Consider the following 22,830-nt stretch of genomic DNA (forward strand, 5'->3'; position numbering starts at 1 on the left):
CGAACTGCCGGTGATAAAAAATCCATTTAACTCGGCACTCTATTGCGAACACGTGAGTTTGAATAACAATTTGTAATAATAATGCAAGAAAGGCAACATGACCTGCGTTGCTTCAATGGGGGTGTGACGACGGTCGCCAGTGGGGCCCATCAAGATGCCCCAGGCCTTCTGAGAAGCATGCCAATCCGCGGAGCCCCATCTTCCCGACGTCCACGCAGTGGCAACGGCGCAACCATGTTCTAACCTGCTAAATCCACAGTGTTGGAGTTATTTACCGATGGATAGATGAGCAGAAGAGAAAGAGACATGAACGACGATCCTGGCGGTATGTAGCTTACAACTTGTTTGCTCAGGATGCTACGAAAAAAGTACTGAACACCAACAGCAGACAAGTGCAGAAGAGAAATGCATTTTTCTCGCCTTTGCGTTCGTCTTTCAAGCGGCGAATCTTGACGCAAACACCGCGAGCGAAGCAAAGTATGTAATGATAAAAAAAGACGACGTAATTCACATAAAGCTGCCGCTTTTCACGTTTATTGAAAATAATTTTAGAGTCAAAGTTTAGCCAACTTCGTTTAAATATTTCCATTCTGAATATTCTTTCTTTAAAAGCCTCCTCCCTCGGAGACTACCACAGGAACGTTTGCCCAACCGTGGAGAAATTAATAACTGTTTCAGGGAGGTTTTACTTAAGTTCTTCATACGTTACTTTTTATTCATTTCGTCGCAACAGTTTAACCAATTCCAGTATTAACAGCAATTTCCTAATACAACATAAATCTTGGCCAACCCCCCGCAGTGGGTATGCGCCACCACAGAGGGCAAGCCAAACCAAAACTGCAGTTGACGGGCGCAATTCCTCGGTGTACAGGTGCGGTGAAAAGTTCACGACGTGCGGGGTTCCGCGAATATAAGAGTACAGCACTGTGTTTGTTGCGTACGCAATAGTGCACATAGCACATTTCAAATGCAGTTCTACCTGCCCTGGCTCAGGAAGTAGGCTGCCCTTTTTCCTCAGATGGCGTACCTAGCATACAGCCGACCGATTCTTTATGACAGCACCGCGCAAGCGTCGAATGGCCGGCCGGTCAGCGCCTTCTAACGGCTCGAGCAGACGAGGTCAGCAAAAGCAAAAGCGATCAGCAAGAGATCCTTGCTAATCCGGTCGCCCCGACCCGTTGGAAAGCGCTGAGCGGTCGGCTATAGTCGACGCTCGCGCGGTGCTGTTATAATCGCTCGACTGTGCATCTCACCCTGCTTGCACACGAGTAAATAAGTGTAAAGCACGCGCTATAAAGTATACCGTAATTGTAGCAAGTAAACCCGCCGCCCCCTTTCGATATGCATTGTCCATTAAACGTCTATCGAAGTTTTCGCGGCACCAAGCAAGGAACCCACAGGGACCGCAAGAACCGCGTTGAAAGCTCCGAGGCTTCCTTCGATGGAACGAAGTTTTCACGGACAGGAACGAACTTATAACGGCGTTAAGCAGTAATTTGAAACATGGAGGTCCAGAAAAGCAAGACCACGCTCGGTTCTGGCTCGTCGTGGACCGGAGCCGCAAGAAAGGAAACAAGACACAACGATAGGTTCGTCTTACACAATTCATACGTGGGGAAAAAAGAACCAAGAGAGCAAATAGCTCCCAAAAACTAGAACGAAATTCCGAACTTGAGTCGTGTCTTGTCACGGCGAGTACCCGTTCGATTGGCGCAAGCCGGCCGGACGAAACCGAAGAAGCGAAAAAAAAAAAGAATAGATGAAAAAGAGAAGCGGAGAATGAGGCCCGAAGCTACAAAAATGTTAGGGACACGATAACGTATGCAGGACAACGTAACGCGAGAGAAAATGAAGTCGAGAACTAAAATATTCACCAATGGGGAGACCTTCTCTCAAAGATAAAATAATGCGCCGAGCACAGCGCAGGGTGGAGTTGGTTTACTTTAGAAAATGAGAGGTCACCGCGACCATCAATAGGCGACGTAAACGCTAGAAGGTTCTGCTAACAGCAGCAACAAAAGTCAGCCATAAAAGAGGGAAAAGAAACGAAGGAAATATGTATGCAGGAAATTGACACACGCAAGGAATGATTGACAATCTTACTAAGCGCGTAAAACAGCTCCACGGCAAAGCAGCTACGGTGGCACGGTGCGAGGAATCGGGACGCAAAAGGGCCGCGAAAAATAGTGACAACAAATTTTGTTCAACAAGAAAACGCCCACGCACGAGAAGGGAGTATATGCTCGACGAGGGCAGTAAAAAAAAGATGGACAGACGATGGCCAGAAGGCTAGGCGGTAAAAAGGGTGTTTCTTTTTTTCTACCGCAATATTTCAAGGGTCAATCATAGGGAGGCCTTAAAGAAACATGTACAGAGAAGCGCCAACGAATTTATACTAATTGCCAGATTACTCTTTCAGAAACTACATTCTTATTTCCTTGGAGGAAGAGGATCGATTATTAGCGCGGCAACGAAGGCGAAAATTCTCGTCTAAAATGTCGCACCCAAAGCACTGCGCCAATTGCATCAATGCGACGCCGCTCATTTCTCAGTAGTTGCATGTATACTCAAGCTATACTTACGCTTAAAAAGTTCACGCAAGTTGCTAAGTGGAGCTTATCGTTGCTATCAAACATACTTTCCGTACCGAAAAAAAAAAATCATGATCTAGCGATGAATGAGACCGTCCAGACCGATGACGCCACAGGACTCTGTATAGTAACGAAATTTCCTAGCAGCGTCGCCTCCCGCTTTTCCTTCATGCGTCAATCCTGGCTCGTCTTGCAATTAAACTGGCCTGCTCGCCTCACCAAGAAGGTGATCCGCCAATCCATGCACCTTGACTTAATATTCCCCCTACGTGTCGCCGAGTGATGTTCCACTCAACCACGCACCGCCGACACACCATCCGTGCTACGAATGAGTGGATGAAAAAACACTCGGGCTGCCGAATAATGAGCGCGCCCCATGAATTATTCCGCGGATGGCTACACTGGACTAGCAATCAAACTCTCACGGGTCGCCCTTTTGTGCGCGTAGCCGAGCGACATCAACATGGCCAACATCGAGAGCTCGCAATGTGAAGCTCATAAGTCCGTAGCACACTTCTACGCGCGAACTTGGGTTTTAAAGAATTTTGAATTAGCGGTAGCAAAGGGGGCAGTGTAGACAGTTACATACAGTATACAGGAGTGGTGATATGCACAGTGGTACTTTTAAGTCTATTAAAGTGTGAAAGTAACCACCTCCCTTTTGTCTCCATTCGGCGGGCGTTTTCCTCTTGACGAGGCACAAAGGGTTGTTTGTTGTAAATTTGTTGCATTATGCGGTTATGCGTTTGTAGTACTTCTGTATGCGCCTTGAAACGCACTCCCTGTAGAAGTCTATGCAGGACAGACAGTATATGTCACGTAAAAAAAAGATTAAAGAACGATCAGTTATCTTTGTGACGTGTAAACCCTCAAGCATACAGCGGCAGCACAAAGAACGGGAGGAAAACAAGCAAATGATAGAATTAACTGCGGTGAAGAAGAGCCGACGACAAGATAAGTGCTGAAAGGGCTAGTGATGAAAATGAGGGCTTGATCTCGTTCCAGAACAACAATTTCTCTCAACAATATTACTCGTATTTATTCATTTCAGTCGTTATTACCTCGCATTTCTATCAATCTTACTTTCCTTTCTTGATTCCTTTTTTCTTTTGCTTACTTCAATTTAATCATTTTCTTTATTTCATTTTACTTTGTTGCTTCGTCATGTGCTCCTCCATCTGAGTTCGTCATTCGCTTCTGTTACAGCCATAACCTTCATATAAATGCTACGTGCATGCATTGCAATGAAATTCTTTCTTCATTCGTCATATCCTTTCTTCGATCTTTCATTTCTCTTTACTCTTTTTCATTTCTTCGTTCATTCATTCATTGCTTCCTTCGTCATTTCGTTCATCCCGCTTTCCCATTGCTTCCATGCACTTTTCATAAGGACGGCGAGCCAAATCGAACATTACTGACCGCGCACTGGTAAGCACACGCGCTATCAGACAAAGCCCAAACAATCCAAAGATGGCGAACAGCTGGACGACATCCGAACGGCTAAACCTTACGCACGGAATAACTAGAAGTGAACGAGGCGAACGAAGCGAGCGACAAGTCGTCACTCGCACGCCGTCCCAAGACAGTCAGACCGCAGCGTCGGAGAAAGACAAGGATGGCTATGGTGGCAGGAGGAGTGTAGACGACGGCATGGATCTGGGAATCGATCGGCCCGGTCTCATTGCGCAGAACAAGGGCAGCTAACGAGGAGAAAGAACGGAAAACCGGTTCATGGAAGCTTCCTAGGATGAGGATTTGACACGAAGACGACAAGATATGCGCATAAAAGCGCGGTATTATGGGATAAAGAAAAAAAAACAAATTCAACGGTAGCTGCTACCGGTAGTTGAAGATCTAGCTGAAAGTCAAATAAAATACGAATAACGCTGCGGAGACACGTCTTACGTTCTACGAACGACTATAACAATGACATCCGGGTACGACAGAGGACGATGACAGCCTCCCGATTCGGGGGGACGAGACAGGTCCTCCTGAGGATCACCACCAATGGGCCTTGGCGGTTATCAGCGGCGCCGCACCGACATCGGTGCCGCTTTCGCGGTTCCTTGTCAATCCGAGACGAGAGAACAGATGCGCAGTATCTGCACGGACCCTGGCGAGCGAGTCTCCCGTTCACGAAGCGGAGAGGGCGCGGTCATTGGCGCTTTCACGGACTGCGCCACGTATTGCGCAATGTAAAAGCCAGCGTAAACACACGAGGCTTAAACGGAGCAGAGATTTGGGTAGTTGATTAGCGAAGACAAATATGTGCTGTTTTTACAGTTGCCGTGCGAGTCCTTACTTACCACACTGCTCAACATATTGGTGCGCACAAAGCGTCCAGGTACGCAGAGTGCGTGGCAATCACTCTATGCAGGGTGACGACGGCGAGCGGGAGCGAGGCGCCACATGCCAACGCCTTAACGGTTCTGTCAAAACGCGCACAGCGTTTGCTTCCTCCTTAAAGCAAATAACTTCAGAAAATGAACAAAACCAGCGAAGGAGCTGCGATGCCCTACAGAAAGTGGACACGATGAGCAAAACATAAAAACCTGGAACATCAGCTTAAGCTTTACACATCCCAGTGATCCGAACAGCGTCCAGAACGGATGACGTGGTGGAGTGCACGAACCCGGCGCAAAACACACACACACACGCACGCACGCACGCACACACACACACACACACACACACACACACACACACACACACACACACACACACACACACACACACACACACACACACACACACACACACACACACACACACACACACACACACACACACACACACACACACACCACAAAGAGCAGGCGCGGTGAAGGTGGTGGTCCGTCCGTCCATATCGTTGTTTTTTGGCGGGTGTTCTCGCTTTGCAACTCGTCGCCCCGGACAACCTTCTGGAGGGAACACTAAGCGGGGACACGCGACATCTTCTGATGCTGCATCCTATACGTCTTATCGTTCGGTACGTCTTGGGATCCCTAAGGAAAGAAGAAGCGCTGTAATTTTTTATATTATACGGGGTCGTGGGTCCTCTAACTTTGTCGTAGGCTATAAGGACACCCGCACTATACACAACTGATTAATTTAAATTATGGGGTTTTTACGCGCCAAAACCACTCTCTGATTATGAGGCACGCCGTAGTGGGAGACTCCTTAAATTTCGACCACCTGGGGTTCTTTAACGTGCACCTAAATCTAAGTACACGGGTGTTTTCGCATTTCGCCCCCATCGAAATGCGGCCGCCATGGCTATACACAACTGAGATGTAATGCTTTACCGGATTAGTGTCTATACAGAGTTCATCCAAACTAAAGCTCAGCCACAGCCAATCCGTACGCGAAACATCGAAAGGGCGCGCCCCGAGTTTGTGCCGAGAGACGGACGTCCATTCTAACGTCGTGCCGGCCTCGCATAGCGGCGAAACCGCGAGCTAGACACGCGGACGGACAATGTGTCGCGGACGCAAACAACCTCGCAAGGAGAAACCGAGTGGTACGTGAAGAGCTCCCACCGCCCACGAGAAGAGAGGGCACGTCCGGTTCTGCGCCGGACAGAGTGGAAACGTGGTGAGCGGTCGTTCTCGTCCGAACACTCCGGCACAGAGAGAACGACAGAAGAATGCACCACAGAAGGGACACCAGTGAAGGCACACCACGAAGAAAAAAAAGCTGGCCCAAACGGCGAAAAGTACGCTCCGAGACCGTCGGACCAGCGTGTACGTCTCTGTGTGCACTCACAGCCAACTTTCATTCAGCTGTCTTTCTCACCTTTCTATTCCACTCCCCGAGCGAATGGGGTAGGTAGCCAACCAGACACTTTGCAGGTTTAACATCACTGCTTTATTCCTTTCTTTTGTTTTATATCTTCTTTCTCTTTCGAAGCAAGTTTCCGGTGTCACCGCATAAGAGCGAGAAGTAGCAGTGGCAGGAGAACCGACTCAGCGCCGCCGCAACCACGCGCACATGCCCACATTGTCGCAGGCGTCGGGCCTTGACAGAGCACTGACTCCCGCCTGTCTCTGACTGTCGGTCCCTCGACACGGGCCGTAGATTGGTCTTTTGTTTCTTCTTTCGTTGCCTGCCTTGCTTCCTCGAAACGCCCTTGCAGAGGCCGGTGACGAAGATGTCCGCGAGCGTGCGACTCGCCCAGTAACTTACTCACTTCACACTCCTTCGAAACTTCACGAGATTGTTTGTGGCGTCTCTGCGTCAACTGGACCATGACAGGTTCCCTGCGGACTGAGCCGAGCCAACTCGGCCCAAGGACAAGACGGGAGACTCCTTACCTGTCCGGTGACACCCGTTCCGCTTTGCCCTCCAGGAGTTGTCCGGCACGGAACCTTGTTACGCGCATTACCGAATTTATTAATGCGAAAGTATTAAATGGCTCATGAGGCGGAACATCCGGCGTCGTCGGCATGACCACACGATAGTTCAAGAAAGCTACGAACCCTCGACCTTCGGTGGGAGGCATACCCACGACCTTTGGTGTTAATTAGGGCGCAGTAAAGGCATATTTAATTAAGGTGAAGTTAAGGCAGTGCAACCTTCGACCTTCGATGGAAGTCGAAGGCACAACATGTGTTAATTAAGGCGCAGTTAATTATGAAATAATTAAGGCACTCGGACCCACGACCTTTGGTGGGAGTCGAACCCACAACATTCGGTGTTAATTGAGGTGAGTTAATTAACGCACAGTTAATTAAGCTAGACGGACCTTCAAGATTTGGTGGGAGTCAAGCCCACGACCTTTGGGGTTAATGGATGCGTAATTAATTTATGTACAGTTAATTAAGGGATAGTTCATTAAGGCACTCGAACTACGACCTTCGTTGGGAGTCGAACCCTCGGCCTTGCGTTGTGCGCACTTTCTGGTGAGCACCTTTGGTCAAGTGACGTCGCGGGGCTTTTTCTGACGTGCCAGCTCGAGTCACGTGACTCCGCCAGTGGCGCCACCGGACGTCGTCGCGCTTCCGCTCACGCGGCTGCAGTGCTCTCGCATTCATCCACGCAGGGACAACTAAGTGCCTCTTGAATCTTCCATTTCCCTTTCAATCAAACGTGACTGCGAGTGGCGATGCGAGTGAAAAAATGGACGGACAGGATTCATGGGAAAGTACATGACCGTCATAAGGTGAAGAAAGTAAAACTGCAAGAAAGGCAATCATCAAAACTGAGAACTGGGTGACCTTGGTGTGGTTCCATCTTAACAAAAAACTGCGCTAAAAAGACGGACGAGCAAAGAAGCGACAAGCACGGGCGCTGGCTCGCCACTATAACAGTTTATTTTCAAAGAAACAGAATAAGCAGAAAAATAGGCGGAAAGGAGAACCCTCTCATGAGAGCACAAAAACAAGTACCACGTACGCGGGAACTCCAAGGCTGGCTAATCAAGAACTGATTACTACATTCTTTCTCATTTTAGGATAATCGTCAACTATTGGTCTTTTCAGAATGCCTTTACCTAATTTTGACACTTCTTCACAAACTCTTGCGATAACACCGATAGGGTACCCTGCTTCTTTTAGTCTAGATACTTGCGCACCCTGTGGTGCATGAGTTAAACAATGAAGAGTGTATGCAAGAAACGCAAATACCACTTTTGACTACTTTCGAGTAATCAAAGAGAAAATAAAGGCTTCTCTGCCTCAAGGGAATACTCCCAGCAAATGTGGTGTGCTACAGAAAATACTAACATTAAGAGGAAGCTTTAGCTCGGGCTAAACTCCGACGCGGCCTATTCAAATACATGTAAAACGCAGAAAAACGTTTCTGGTGTAACTCATCGACCGAGTTTAATGAAATTCGTTGCATTTGGGAGAGAAAGTTAAATTCTAGTGACTGTTGGAAGCAGAATTTCAATTTAGGGCCTGAACTTTGTTAAAGAAATTTTCAAAATTCGAAAGTTCGAAAAAAATAGAAGCACGACGTTTAGAAATTAATAGCTCTGCATCAAGAACAGATATCGTGGTTCTGTAAACAGTATCCATTAGATCATTCAAAGCGGACAAATTTTATATGTCAACTTATATCTTACGTGAATTTGTTAGGTTGTGTACAAGGGTTCTGCAAAAGCTGTAGTTCCATATTACTAAATTTTTTTCAGATTCATGTGTAGCATGTCAATTTTTTCCGCTTTAGATATACTATTAAATGCAATTCGCAGAAAAGTGATATCATTTTCATTGCTGAGTCAGAGTTGTAAACTTGATAGTTTCGTTTTCTAAAAATTTGCGTTTCTTGCCAAATTTTCATAAAGAATTGACCAACTAAATCAAAAATTCGAGACCAACAGTCACTAGATTTTAAGTTTTTCTTTTAAATGCAACGAACCTCGCCAAATTTGGAGCAGTGGTTGCCGAGAAAAATGAAATCTCCTTTTACATGTATTTATATAGGAGCACCCGAGCTAAAGCTTCCTCTCAAGTCCAAAAATTGTAGCTATTTTTCAACAGGCAGTTCATACGTGAAACTGAGGCCTTCGTCGCATTTCTTGAACACCTTTAATACATCAACGACTCTACTTTGTACGTAAAAGGCTGCCACAATAACAAGAAGAGAGAGAGAGAGAGAGAGGAGAGTTCAGGAAAGGCAGGGATGTTAACCAGTCAATAGTCTGGTTGGCTACCCTACACTGGGGGATGGGAGAAGGGGAAGAGAAAGAAGGGAGAGAGAAGGTGTAGATACGTGTACGGACAGCACTTCAGTTAGAGTCGCTCGAGCAAACCAGAAGTTCTGAGAAAACACAAAAGTGCCTTCACTGCCTTCTGAGCCGATGATCGGTCGGGACGGTGCTCTAATATGGTCTGTTCACTAAGAGGACGATCATCTAGTTTCCTCAATGTGTTGGACAAAGACTGTCTTTGTGCTTGAAATTGAGGACAATGGCACAATAAGTGGTCAATGTTCTCTTCGCATCCGCAAACATCACATGCAGGAGTATTAGTCATTCCAACAATAACAATAACAATAACAAGAAAATGATCAACATATCGATCGCACAACCTTAACAGCCAAGTCCCCGATGTTATCTTTTCTTTTTAACTCGTCTGTCCACATAAGCCACAACAAAAATGTTTCCGAGAACAGGGGCAACGCTAGAACCAGCAAATACTCCTACTTTCTTAAGAAGAAAGAAAACAGTCCCATCCTACGTACGAGGACTTCAAATAAAATGATAAAATTTCCAGGAAACTTTCAACAGAAACAAGATAGTTACTAAGAAACCATTGTTCATCCTTATATTCTGTTATACATTGCTTGACATACTGCATCAACTTGTTATGAGGTAAGGAGAACTACAAGCCCTGCACATCAATGCTACAACCAGTGGCACGCCCAGGATTATGCTCATTCAAAAACGATACCAATGCACCAGAATTGGGAAGAAAAAAATGGGTCATTGTATTTTAGAGGTGACAAATGATGCTGAAGCCACTTTTAAGCTTCGTGCTGCCAAGTGCTTCGTCTCAGCCCTGAAAGGAACGTTAGGCTTATGGGTCTTAGCCGTGAAAAAAACTTCTAGAGCGTTGTTCTCGCCTTTCTTCACCTTCATACATGGCGCCCTCCCCTTTACCTCTTATGGCGCACTTATACTGCGACGTTGATTTTCTGACGCACAAATTCCATTTTTGTTGATCTGAGGCAATGCACAGGAGCGCTTCTGGTGAAGAAGATAAAGGGAACGTTTAAAATAGAAGGGAGAGAGAGAGAAAAAAAATAAGCGCCACTGGAAATACGTGCAAGGAGCGTCTGCCATTCGCACCTGTTGGTTGGCCCCGGAACCCGAAGCAGACACGCTCAAAGGAATAAGCGAGCAGGAAATAATAACAAACGAAGCGCAAGCCGGCGATTTCTTAGCTCGGCACTATACACACGCCGGCGACATGCGCGCAGTCGAAGTTTTGACCAGCGCGTATGCTACGAGCAAGGATCTCTCCAAAGTTCTTCCGGTTCCACTTTTCTTTCTCGCTACATACTTCGAACACCTTCCACCCTCGCTATGGGAACAGCTCGCCATGGAAACAGAATTTTAATTACGCAAGAAAACGGAAACGCACAAAGGTACCTTCAACGGGAGCCGCGAGCGAGTCTCGGTCCTGCTTGACTGAAAAACTCCCTCGGGGCCCCAGGGAGCGCCCAATTCGTGCGAACGTCCTCGCACGTGTCAACGACAGAGGCGCCACTGCGGAGACGCGTTGATAAGTGAAGCGTGAAAGAAACCGAAGGAAACGAAACTCCACCACCGAGTGTTTCAATGGAGTGTGCTCTACATGTTCGATTCCAACGTACGCGTGATGTTCTGTAACAAAACGTGCACCTTTAGCACGATCCTGGGAGCTGTCTTCGCCGCACGGCAAATTTGTTGCAGGAAGTAAATCTGGTCGAACGCCTGACAGTCTGAAGTACGTCCGAAGATGGTCCTCCAAAAAACAGCTAAGAAACCAAGACAAAAAGAAAAAGCTGTCTCGAAACACACTGGTAAATTGATAGAGCTCGACGACGCTTGTCGATTACCCACGCTCCTCATTCGCGTACGTCTGTTCCTTAATAGGATGTGTGCATTTATTTACCGTGCTTTCAATGGCAGAGTACTGGGTATAAAACTGAGTCAACTGCATGACTACGCGATACTGTTTCACGCAGCGTGTAGAAGCGCCCACTGTTTTTTTTTTTTTTTTCATCTTACGCTTTCTCCGGCGCATGCCATGAGCCGCGTAATATATTGTGCGGTTAACGCATGGCAAACCCGCCTTCGACGCGCCTCGCCAAGCAGCGCAGCTGCGCTTCCCCCGCCACGAACCGCGCGGCGATGCGGGCGACACAAAATGTTCTGGCGTGTGCGAGTCGCGCACACCTCGCTGCGAGATTACCCTGAACGCGGACACGCAGATGTTACACGACTGCTAAGGACACCGACGCCGGCTTACACGCACGCTCGTAATTGCACCCTACGAGAGCACAACTGCGCAACGGCCCCCGATCGAATCGAGCGCCTGATTAGCAAGTGACGAAATGGAGCAAGCACAGACCTCGTCGAGCGAAAGGTGGCCACAATGAAAGCAGCAACCTCCGAGCCTTCCTTCCAATAGCGAAGAAACGCCAGCGGGAAGAGCTCGGCTTCACGTTCGCTGCTTCACTAAGCAGCCGACAGTGTTGGTCTCGGCGACGACTCTTTTTCGCGCGCGCATTGCAACGACATGAAAGCGAGCGCGCAGTCAGCGTTCGAATGACGACGCCTGCTAACCTGCGAGTCACCACCTCACTCACAGCTGCTCATTTCTCAAGTTGAGGAATCCTTCTCACGGAACTCCCATATTTCTTAGACTTCAGCTCGGGCACAAGGCTAATGACAAGCTTTAAACAGAAATCTGGTATTCCAGATTGATATTGGCGCACCGTATACGTGATATCGGAAGCGTCTTGAAGTAAAATATTTGAACAGAGAAATTTTTCTTCCTACTTGTCCTATAAAAATCAATTATTGTCTTTCTTCCGTCAATACACCAGCATTCCGCGTGCAAGCCCATAACCACTCCGTCTGTCACGGTGCTACGTTTCATTACAAACAATTCGGCCACCTCGTCGGCTATATCCCTAACTTTAATTCAAAAACCTTTTTTTGTTTTTTCTTCTTCCCTCTCTCTCGTAAATTACGCTAAACGCGTCACATACGAGGTGCACTGGCGCAAGCCCATGGGCCACTTGGTGCATGATGAAGTTGAAAAAAAAAATGGCACCAGCGAAACGCAAAGGACGCGTACACAAATAAAAAGCGTTAGACACGGACGGATGGAGGGCCGTCCGCGCCCTGTCGAGCGCCTTTTCTTCGTGTACGCGTCCTTTGTGTTTCGCTGCTGCCCTCTTTTCTCAAGTGCCACATATTTTACCCCAAACCGACAGCTTTTCACCAGACGACGCTACTCTTCAGTAAAAATATTTATTGCGCCGCAGACAATACACATAACAAAGCGCACCAGTACATTAACTACGGCAAGTTCAGTGTCCTCGGTGCTATGCACATTGCCTCGAAGATGCTCATGTATAGCAGTATAGCTTCACTAGTATGAGAAAACAGCAGCTGCACAAAAAGGTGCGTAGCAGGGTTACAGTGACTGCCAGAGCTAATAACGCACAATATTGTTGCGTCCTAAATGCTACGTTACGCAAACATAGCTCCCACACAATTTCTCCTTATTATTTCTTCGCGAGTTCTGAAAGGCGAGAAGTATACGCAACACCGACACACCACAATCGCTGATGCACAGCACGAATTGTTCTAGTGCTATCTCCTCCGAGCAAAATTACTACGCTTCAATATGCACGATTAACATCCCGCCAAAAAGGCTACGTGGCGTCAGTATATACATGGGGCAGGTGTTCGCTTTTCTCTGAAACACAATGCCATTCGTGGTAAAACGCTAAAAAACTTCAGGCATGGAAGACGTCACACTTCCGCTCTCTCAGCGTACAATTCGTACAATTCGACACGTACAACATTCATGAACAAACACGACACGCTTACAACCGATTTACCCGAGTGCAGCCTCCACTGCGACCTACACGTACGCACAGCTCTCGCTGCGGAGAGACAAAATAGAGACATTTAGCTTGTCCGCTATTCCGGTAAACGGGAGCGGTTTGGGCGGATTGCCGGATTTGCGGGGGCGTAAACGTGAGCGGCCAGAGCGGTGCAGCCGCCTGGTAGCATAGAGTTCAACCATACAAACATAGAGCTAAAACTGCAGTAACCCACTATATACTGCTTCGCTACTCGTGCGAATAATATCAACGAGGTGCCGCACTGCGTCTCTCCCGCTCCGCGCTCAACGTCGTTGCGAGAGAGAGATGCAAATGAGAGAAAGGCAGGGAGGTTAACCAGACTTAAAACCTCCGGTTTGCTACCCTGCACTAGGGGAAGGGAAAGGGGAAGTAAAGACGGAAAGAAGAGCGTGACAAAAATAAAAGCGTGAGAAAAAAAATATGAAAAGGGATGAAATGGGGTCCTTATAGTCTTTCTAATAGGCCACTGTCACGTAGAAAAGTCAACAAAGCCTTGACCGACTTTTGCTGCGACGACATTTCACGTCGGCATTCCAAAACTGACTGTTCTGAAAGTGGCCTGTCGTCAAGGCGTGCCAACGTGGTCGCTAGTGACAGCCGGTGCACGCTGTATTGAGGACAGTGGCAGAGCACGTGTTCGATGGTCTCCTCGCCGCCGCAGTGTCTGCAAGCCGCGCTGTCGTCCATACCGACTCGGAAGGCGAAGGATCTTGTGTAGGCGACACCAAGCCACAGTCGGCAAAGTACTGCTGTTTCTAGTCGAGAGAGTCCAGATGGGGGTCGAAGTCGAAGGGATGGGTCCAGTCGGTGTAGACGTGTATGCTGTAAGCTTGGTGTGTTCCATAAAGTTTTGATGGATTCATCTGCAAGCACACGAATTTTCGTTGCAGCGTCTGTTCTTGAGAATGGAATGGAGTCTTGCAAGCACTCCTCATGTGCAGATCGTGCTGCTGCGTCGGCATGTTCATTGCCCATTATGCCACAGTGGCTTGGAATCCACTGCAACGTGATATCGTGTCCTTGCTCGACGAGGTGGTGAAGCAGCAGTCTGATTTCTAGAACTAGTTGTTCGTGGGGTCCTCGGCGTAAGGCAGAAACCAAACAATGAAGTGCAGCCTTGGAGTCAGTGAACACGCTCCATTTCTTGGGTAGTTCTTCAGAAATTACACGAAGTGCACAACGAATAGCAGCAAGCTCCGCGGCAGTCGATGTAGTCTGGTGAGAGAGTCGAATCTTTATGGTGGAAGGTTTTGCAGGAAAGATCACCGATCCTGCAGACCCATTCACCGTGGTTGAAGCGTCAGTATACAGATGATGATGATCGTTGTACGTCTCGTACAGCAAGAGCAGTGAAAGCTGCTTGAGTGCTGGAGACGAGAGTTGGGCTTTTGTTCGTATGCCTGGTACGATAAGTCGAACCTTTGCTTGAGCCAAGCACCATGGTGGAAACGGAACTTTCGCTGGAGCTGTATAACCTGATGGAAGGTATGCACGATAGGGCAGGACAGTTCCACAAAAGGAAGCACGTGGTCGATCCTCTGGCAGTGAGGCTAGATGATGGGCAGGGGCTCGAGCAAGGTGTCTTACGTGTGCTCTGAGTGCTTCCATGACTATATGGGTCTTGGCTGGGAAATCGTGTGCAATCGCAATGGTTTCAGCCGTTGACGAACACCGCGGCAATCCAAGACACACTCTTAGCGCCTGGGCCTGGACGCTTTCGAGTGTACGGATATTACTTCCGCAGGTGTTGGTCAGCACAGGCAAGCTGTATCGCAAATACCCAAGAAAGAGCGTCCTGTACAGTTGCATCATTGCATGTACTGAAGTACCCCAGACATTTCCTCCAAGAAACTTAAACACACTAGAGATATCCGTCAGGCGCTTCTTTAGGTAGGCCACATGAGGACTCCAGCAGAGGTCGCGATCAATGATTACTCCTAAGAATCGGTGCGTCCTGACATAAGGAATGTTTTGACCGTCGATAGAGACATCGTATGATCTCATTGGCTTCCGGCTAAACGCGACCAATGCGCATTTTTCTGGCGAGATCTTGAGGACTTGTTCATTTAAGTAGGCCGATGTTGACGTGGCAGCTTTTTGAAGCCTGGCGCGTACTTGCGGCCGTGTCACACCAGATGCCCACACGCAGATGTCATCGGCATACATTGAAATTTTAACTGTGTTCGGAAGTCGTTCCACGAGACCAATTTACAAGGTTGAAAAGCGTTGGACTCAAGACACCACCTTGTGGAACTCCATGGTGCGTATAATATTCCGAGGTTGGGCCAGCTTCAGTGTTAAGAAATAGAGACCGCCTATGTAAATAACTGCGAGTCCAACGATATAATGGACCGCCTAGGCCCACCGATTCCAATGCTTCAAGTATGGCGTCATGAAGAACGTTGTCGTAGGCTCCCTTTATATCTAAGAACATTGCGACAGATAACCTCTTACACGTCTTTTGGTGTTGAACATAGGTTACCAGATCGATAACGTTGTCGATAGAACATCGGTGACGTCGAAAACCAGCCATGGCGTCCGGGTAGATTTCGTAATGTAACGTCGTTGCATGATCAAGGCGAACCAACTGGCAGAACAACGCGCCATTTTCACACGTCTAAGGAAACGTCATGGAAATTTGAAAACGTTTGGAAACGTTGGAAACGTCGTGTTCGAATTATCTTCCCAATGGACGCAGCGGCAAGGACGCACATTGAGCGACAGTGCAGGCACAGATAAGAACGACGACGGCTGCCTCTTCTCGCGAACGATCGATGCCCACCACTCGCGATTTCGCCAAGTGACGGGCTTCGCATAAACGCGTCGTCGCACGCCACATAGTCCCCGGGCGTATCGATTACGTGATCGAACGGCTATGGAGGAGGGTATACACGGGGCGAAGCCACTGAATGGTTTCTTCATTACTTCCTATCGTCGAACTAAGCATTTGCATTTCCTTCAATGACCCATCTTCCTTCCTAAGCTATTCAGCGCATTTCCAATTTACTCGTGCCTTCCCGTCTCGCTCCCACACCGACACGCCGCCTCGCTTGAAGCTTTAGCAGTGCTTACTCGCAGATATGCGTGCTGCCGATTTTCAGTACATTCCACAGCATGCAGACGCGTTTTCTCTAAAATTAGCTGCAGGTTTTAAGCTCCAAGCCAGGAACAAGAACACTGACGCGATAAAAGCTGGCAGGTGACAGTTGTCGTTGTGCATCAGACAGGCAGCAAAGCACGTCTGAGACATGAAAGAAAAAAAAAAGCACGATAAGAACGTGCACACTTAGAACAATGTAGTGCGGCCAATTCTTTTTTTTTTTTTTTGCATACAGAATTGTTTGCTTCATATTTAACTTCATTCGCGAGAGTTCCCGAACATCGCGACCAGGTGCGCTTGCTCTGCCTGTGCCGAATGATATCGAGTGCCCTCCACAAACGGATGGAGGGGAGGGGAAAAGGAGAAGGGGCTACGAAGTTTTACAATAATGGAGCCGAAAGCGTTTGAGTGTACTTTTACCCGCAAGTATCACTTACCGCACTCAGTTTATTCTTAAATCACAGGAAACGGCGCGCAAGAAAACGTGTAAACCATTTTACGACAAACCGTTGTTTCAACCAGGTTGGCGATAAGGGCTTGTTGGTCGGTCGTCATGGAATGGTATCCGGATAGCGCAGCAAAATGCGATGGCTGCCACCATCGTCCACGAGAGAGATTATTTGCGCATGCCATGAAAACTGAGCGCATTTGGAGTATGTTTTTTTAGGTTTTCTTCTATTTCCTCGACGTACCGGTTTGAGATTGTTTTCACGCGTCATGTACGTGTATCTTCATGGTTGATATCGTTGTGCACGTGATTGTTTTGGTGTTAAGTACGACCGATCCCGGAAATAAATTTTCGTTATTGATAGTTAGCGCTTGTCTTCGTTTCTTCTTGTTTCCGTATTTTGCTGCGCTTTCCAGATACCATTCCATAATTTCATATTTTATCAACGCCGTGGCTATCCAACTTTGTGACAATAAAAAATATTAAATAGAACAATGTGATTCGATTTACTATCTTTATACACATCGAGTTCTATGGCCACTGCATTGTTGTCTTTGTAATCGCAGGTGCACATGTTACGCGGGCCTCTGCTTCTCATGCAGTTAGTCACGCATCCCGCCTCTACCGGCCCCTGCTCTAAAACAGCTGAGCTTACTTCTTCTGCATGAAAAGTACAGCAACCACGTGCACATCTATACCGACGGATCGACTACGTCGTGCAGTTCTGGTGGTGCCGTGGTTATACCAACGCGAGGAATGACACTGCGGTTCAGGACATCGCATGTCACGACCTCAACGGCGGCAGAACTAACAGCCCTGCGTCGAGCACTGGAATTCATTGATTCGGAAAGACCCAGAAAATGGGCTGTGTTCTGTGATTCAAAACCGGCATTACAGTGCACGCAGTCAGTTCTCCGACACGGATGTCATGACCAATTGACATACGAAGTCGTGAAACTTCACCACGATGTCCAACAAAAAGGCCACGAAGTCGTTTTTCAGTGGGTACCTGGCCACTGTGGAATCAGTGGCAATGAGTCCGCCGATAACGCTGCTCGCACAGCTCATCAAGAAGAGCACAGCATTCCGATTCCGCTTTCGAGGACTGACGCTGCAAGGCAGCTTCGACACCTGGCACGTAGCCTCACAGTGACCGACTGGAACTCGCAAAACTTACGACTTACACGACTACATCGACTAAACCCCTCCCTGCAGCTCCGACCTCCACCCGGACTTCCTCGACGTGAAGCTACGCTTCTCTGTCGCCTTTGGTTAGGAGTGGCCTTCACAAAGGCATACTCTACATTAATTGGGGTGACTGACAGTGCAGCATGCGAGGTCTGTGGCACCGAAGAAAACATCGACCACCTACTGTGCCACTGTCCAAGATATGCTCTAGAGCGACAAGAACTTGCCAAAGCTTTCCAAAAACTGGACAATCGGCCGCTTTCTGTGCAGGTGCTGCTGGAACACCGCCCCCATCGCCCATCGGCCCATAAAGCGGTGAAGGCACTTTTGTGTTTCTTAAGGACGACGGGTTTGTGCGACCACCTGTGACTATTAAGGCAATTTCTGTAAAACCGCACGCGTCAGCGAACTTGCCACAATTTGATTCTTTCCTTCCCTCCTCTCTCTCGCTGTGATCTTTGCTTTCCCCTTTCCCATTCCCCCGGTGTAGGGTAGCCAACCGGACGTTATTCTGGTTAACCTCCCTGCCTTCTTCTTTTCTCTTTCCTCCTCCTCCTCCCGCCTCGTATTTTTTTCTTCGAGAGAGCGTTCTCCTTCCAGGTTAGCGAAGTTTGCTCGGACTGAACAGACCTTGCCAACCTGATTTTAGGCAGCTGTAGTGGAAGTGCGCTGCCACAAAAGACACCAGAAGGAGGGCACCTTCTCAGTGCGCTTCTGGCAGTGTGTTCATGGTCTCCACTTCAATTCCCCCTCCCCCCCCCCTCTCTCTCTCTCTCTCTCTCTCTCTCTCTCTCTCTCTCTCTCTCTCTCTCTCTCTCTCTCGTTTCCTCTTACTTTTCTACATTTCTACGTTTCCCATCCCTCAGTGTGGGGTAGCAAACCGTACTTTTTGTTCCGATTAACCACCTTGCACTCTCCTTTCTCTTGTGTCAATATCCTTCGTCACGGACTGCGGCCTAGATACTCCGATGTGAAAGATGGAGACAAACGCAGGCCCAGAGGCTAATATTTCAATCCTAAGTAAAGAAGTTTACACCAGCCCCGGCTCTGCCTTTTTTTCCTTCCCAATACAATAGATGTTTGGTTGTCATTATGAATCATTCCAATATGTAGAGATAACGAATACTATACGCAACTGAAGGCCAGGAACGTGTCGCCTTACGATACAACGTAAGTGATTTAGAGAAAATCGAGTACCCGCGACCGTAGGGACAAAGTCGCGCCTTTTCGATAACGCCCGCCACACGGCCTATCCAGCGGCGTAGTCGACGCGGCCAGCGCCTCAGAGCGGATCATCACGGGCCACGCCTTGTGTACTTCGAGCACGGGCAGTCGCACCGCGGTTCCAAGTGCAGCTCGCGACACGGAGAGTAAAGCCGCGGTTCTCATTCCTCCGATATCGCACACGCGGTTCACCGCACCCCTTCTTGCTCCTCCGCCAGAAGTGGACTGGCCAAGAACTGACTCGTCAGTCGACAGCGGAAGCTCGGACGCCGCGCATCCGCCAACGACGTCGTCCGAAGTATACGTGTCGTCGCTTGACGCAGCTCTCCGCGGCAGCATCTTTTACAACCGGTTCAGCGGAGACATGAGCGTTGGTGGTGCCATCGTCTCGTGAAAAGTTTAAGCAACGATGAGGCAAATTCAATATCGCAGTGATCTACTGTAGTCTGCTTAGCTGATGGTGCAAAACGTCAGAGATCGACGTCGTCCTCAACAGCCCGTTCCTTCTTTTATCTTCCTCCCACATAGCTGCGCATAGTCGCGGGTTCGACTCCCGGCAGCGGCGACACACATTCCCCCGAGAAGTGAATGCACAGACTACACTTGTGCTGAGGTGCGCGTCAAAATGGGCGGTGGAAATTAATCCGGAGCCCGCCATGCGTCCCTCGTTGCGCAGTTTCGAGACGTCAAGCCCCACAATTTTATTTAAACGCATCTGTTCGCAGAAGAAACAACGGTGCCTCACCGCCTTCTGCTCATCTCTGCAAATACAATGATTTCATTCGTGCACATTGGCGTGCCATTCCAAATGTAACGCGTGCTCGGGCGGTTGCCATCAACCTCCGAGAAATCCAGGTCGATGACGTGAAGACGTAACGCGCCGCGAAGCCCCAGAACTGAGGGAAGCGAACGAAGGGCAGACGTACCGACCGACGCTCGTCCCGGTCACATCCGTCGCGTGCGCCTGAAACCGCCGAGGAGGGACATGCGGCCGGACTCACCTGCGGGAGAACAAAAGGGGGAGGTCAGCATCACCTGCTCTCCGGCACTAACGAGAGCGCCGACGAAAAAGTGGCACAGACAAAAAAACACAAGAACAAATAGCAGCAGCACGGTGGCCCGGCCGCAGTGACGACCACTGCACGATAATGTAGACGACACGTGACGGCTTACATCTCACCGACCGCTGACCACTTGCTTTGTTTTTCTTTCCCTTTATCTTTAACACATTGACAATGATAACGGTGATGATACTGAGAAAAGTTGAGTTCAGTTTTTAATTATGAACATCTATTATCAGTCAAGAACAATTGCGAGGCAAGTAGACAGCGGAACCTAGAAGATAAACGCAAGAAGGTGTAAACGAAATACCTCCTCAACGACAGCGACAGCACAGACGAGTAAAAAACAAATCAAGGGAAGGGTCGGGAAGCAGATGTGAGCTTCCGGTTTGCTATCATAAACGGGGATGGGGGAGCACGACGGTAGACGGATCGCAGGAACACTGAAAGGAAAGAAGGAAAAGGTGTCCACCCAAACACCCGTAGATCGCAGAAAGAGCGGTAATGCTTACAGACTACCAAAGTTTCGTTTACTACCTACGACCACGGAGACTGTTGCAATATGGCTGCGCAACGGTGGCCATGGTAATCTTTGCGTGAAACGGAAACTTCAAAAGTCGCAAAGACTCAAACACACACACTCACACACGGGACACACCCGCATTCACGTGGCAGAGTGGAGCAAAACGCAGGTCACATTTATCTTCGTGACTGAGCACACACACACACGGTCGCTAGCGTCACCAGACGGGCACGCGCACAAGCAACCGACCGTGCAAACACCGCCGTCCACCGCCCTGTGTTTGCGATGGTCAACACGTGGCCAATCCATCGCCTACTGCACGCTCTTCGCGCGCTAAAACCGTACAGCTCTGCCGAGGTTACGCACACCTAGAGTCACTCAGGCAAACAGGAAAAGTGCGTTTAACTCTTTATCGCCCAACGTACGCGACACGCTGAGCTTGGTGCCTAAAAATGCTGAATTAAGCGAGGAAAACTTATGTAGTAGCGTTTTTGGTACGCTACTACATATACGCGAGATTTCAGTTGCTGGTTAGTTCAGAGGACCAACGAGTGATCAGCTAATTACTATGTTGATTAGGCTATACTTCAGTGACCATTTCATTTTCTTTTTTTTTTAGAATGTATTTTGCATGACGAGAAACAAAGATGAATGAGTTTTTTTTTTTTTCCTGATTAACTTTCCTGTGGAACTGGGGTTGGGCATTACGAAGCGTAAAACGCTCAATTCAGTTAACTATATGGTATTAAATAAAGGCCAACATATGGAAGACCGCAACGCAGAGTGACTAAAACTACATCTTACACACTGTTACGGTTAACTTGGTGCATGGACCGAATGTCAAACGCCTGGAACACGGCGTGCATAATCGTCGACACGAAAAGACTGGTCCGTCGGAAGTGTGCGACGGGATCATGGGCGGAATGAACGAACGTCTTCCGTCCTACGCGCAACCCTTCTACCCCAAGGAGTGGTTCTGGCGTGTCCTGACGATGCCCTCTAGGAGGGGGCAGCAGAGAATGAGGATGCCCGTGTGGTGCGGAGGGGATAAGAAAGCCGCCACGAGAGGGTCGCATCCTCTCTGCCCTTGCGTGCAGGCGTGCGCACGCTGAACCTTTTCTGTATTTGACTTGGGGCGCACCGCTCACCCGTAACGATGTATTAGACTTCTGTAATTTGTTTTTACACCGAGGAGTACAGACCACTTACGTAAACACCCTGGAGAATATCTACAAAGATTCCACAGCCACCTTAATTCTACACAACAAAAGCAGGAATATACCTACAAAAAAAAATGGGTCAGACAAGGAGACACAATCTCTCCGATGCTATTCACTGCATGCTTGGAAAGAGTATTCAAGCTACCAAACTGGGCAGGTTTAGGAGTAAGAATCGACGGCGAATACCTCAGAAACCTTCGGTTTGCCGTTGGCATTGTTCTGTTCAGCAACACTGCGGACGAGTTACAACAAATGATTGAGGACCTTAACAGGGAGAGTGTAAGAGTGGGGCTGAAGATTAATATGGCAGAAGACAAAGATAATGATAAATAACAGGGCAAGGGAACAAGAGTTCAAGATCGCAAGTCAGCCTCTAGAGTCTGTGAAGGAGTATGCTTACCTGCATCAACTAATTACAGGGAACCCTGACCATGAGAAGGAAATTCACAGAAGAATAAAAATGGGTTGGATCGCTTACGGCAGCCACTGTCAGCACCTGAGTGGGAGCTTACCGTTATCATTGAAAAGGAAAGTATACAATCAGTGCATTTTACCGATGCTGACATATGGCGCAGAGCCTTGGAGACCGACAAAGAAGCTCGAGAACAAGTGAAGGACCGCTCAGACAGCGACGGAACGAAGAATGCTAGGCATAACTTTAAGAGACAGAAAGAGAGCGGTTTGGATCAGAGAGCAAACGAGTATAGACGATATTCTAATAGACAATAAGAGAAAAAATGGCGCTGGGCAGGTTATGTAATGCACAGATTAGATAACCGTTGGGCGATTAGGGTGACAGAATGGGTACCAAGAGAAGGGGAACGCAGTAGAGGACGGCAGAAGACTAGGTGGTGCGACGAAATTACGAAATTTGCGGATGCTAGTTGGAATCGGTTGGCGCAG

General features: G+C 48.3%; 1 protein-coding gene across 11 annotated transcripts in view; it reads right to left on the reverse strand.

Annotated features, from left to right (window-relative positions):
• The window catches only part of LOC142589543 (RNA binding protein fox-1 homolog 1-like), a 555,879-nt gene that overhangs the window by 334,112 nt on the left and 198,937 nt on the right, over nt 1-22,830 (reverse strand). For 9 of the 11 annotated variants that reach the window (XM_075700978.1, XM_075700980.1, XM_075700981.1 and 6 more), the window contains one exon: nt 20,050-20,124. The exons of the other annotated variants lie outside the window; for them this stretch is intronic. In XM_075700978.1, coding sequence (XP_075557093.1) covers nt 20,050-20,124 — 75 coding nt within the window. The remainder of the gene's footprint in view (nt 1-20,049; nt 20,125-22,830) is intronic. 11 annotated transcript variants of the gene reach the window in all.

This window comes from Dermacentor variabilis, chromosome 8 (assembly GCF_050947875.1).
Source record: "Dermacentor variabilis isolate Ectoservices chromosome 8, ASM5094787v1, whole genome shotgun sequence".
In the NCBI taxonomy this organism is placed as follows: Eukaryota; Metazoa; Arthropoda; class Arachnida; order Ixodida; family Ixodidae; genus Dermacentor; species Dermacentor variabilis.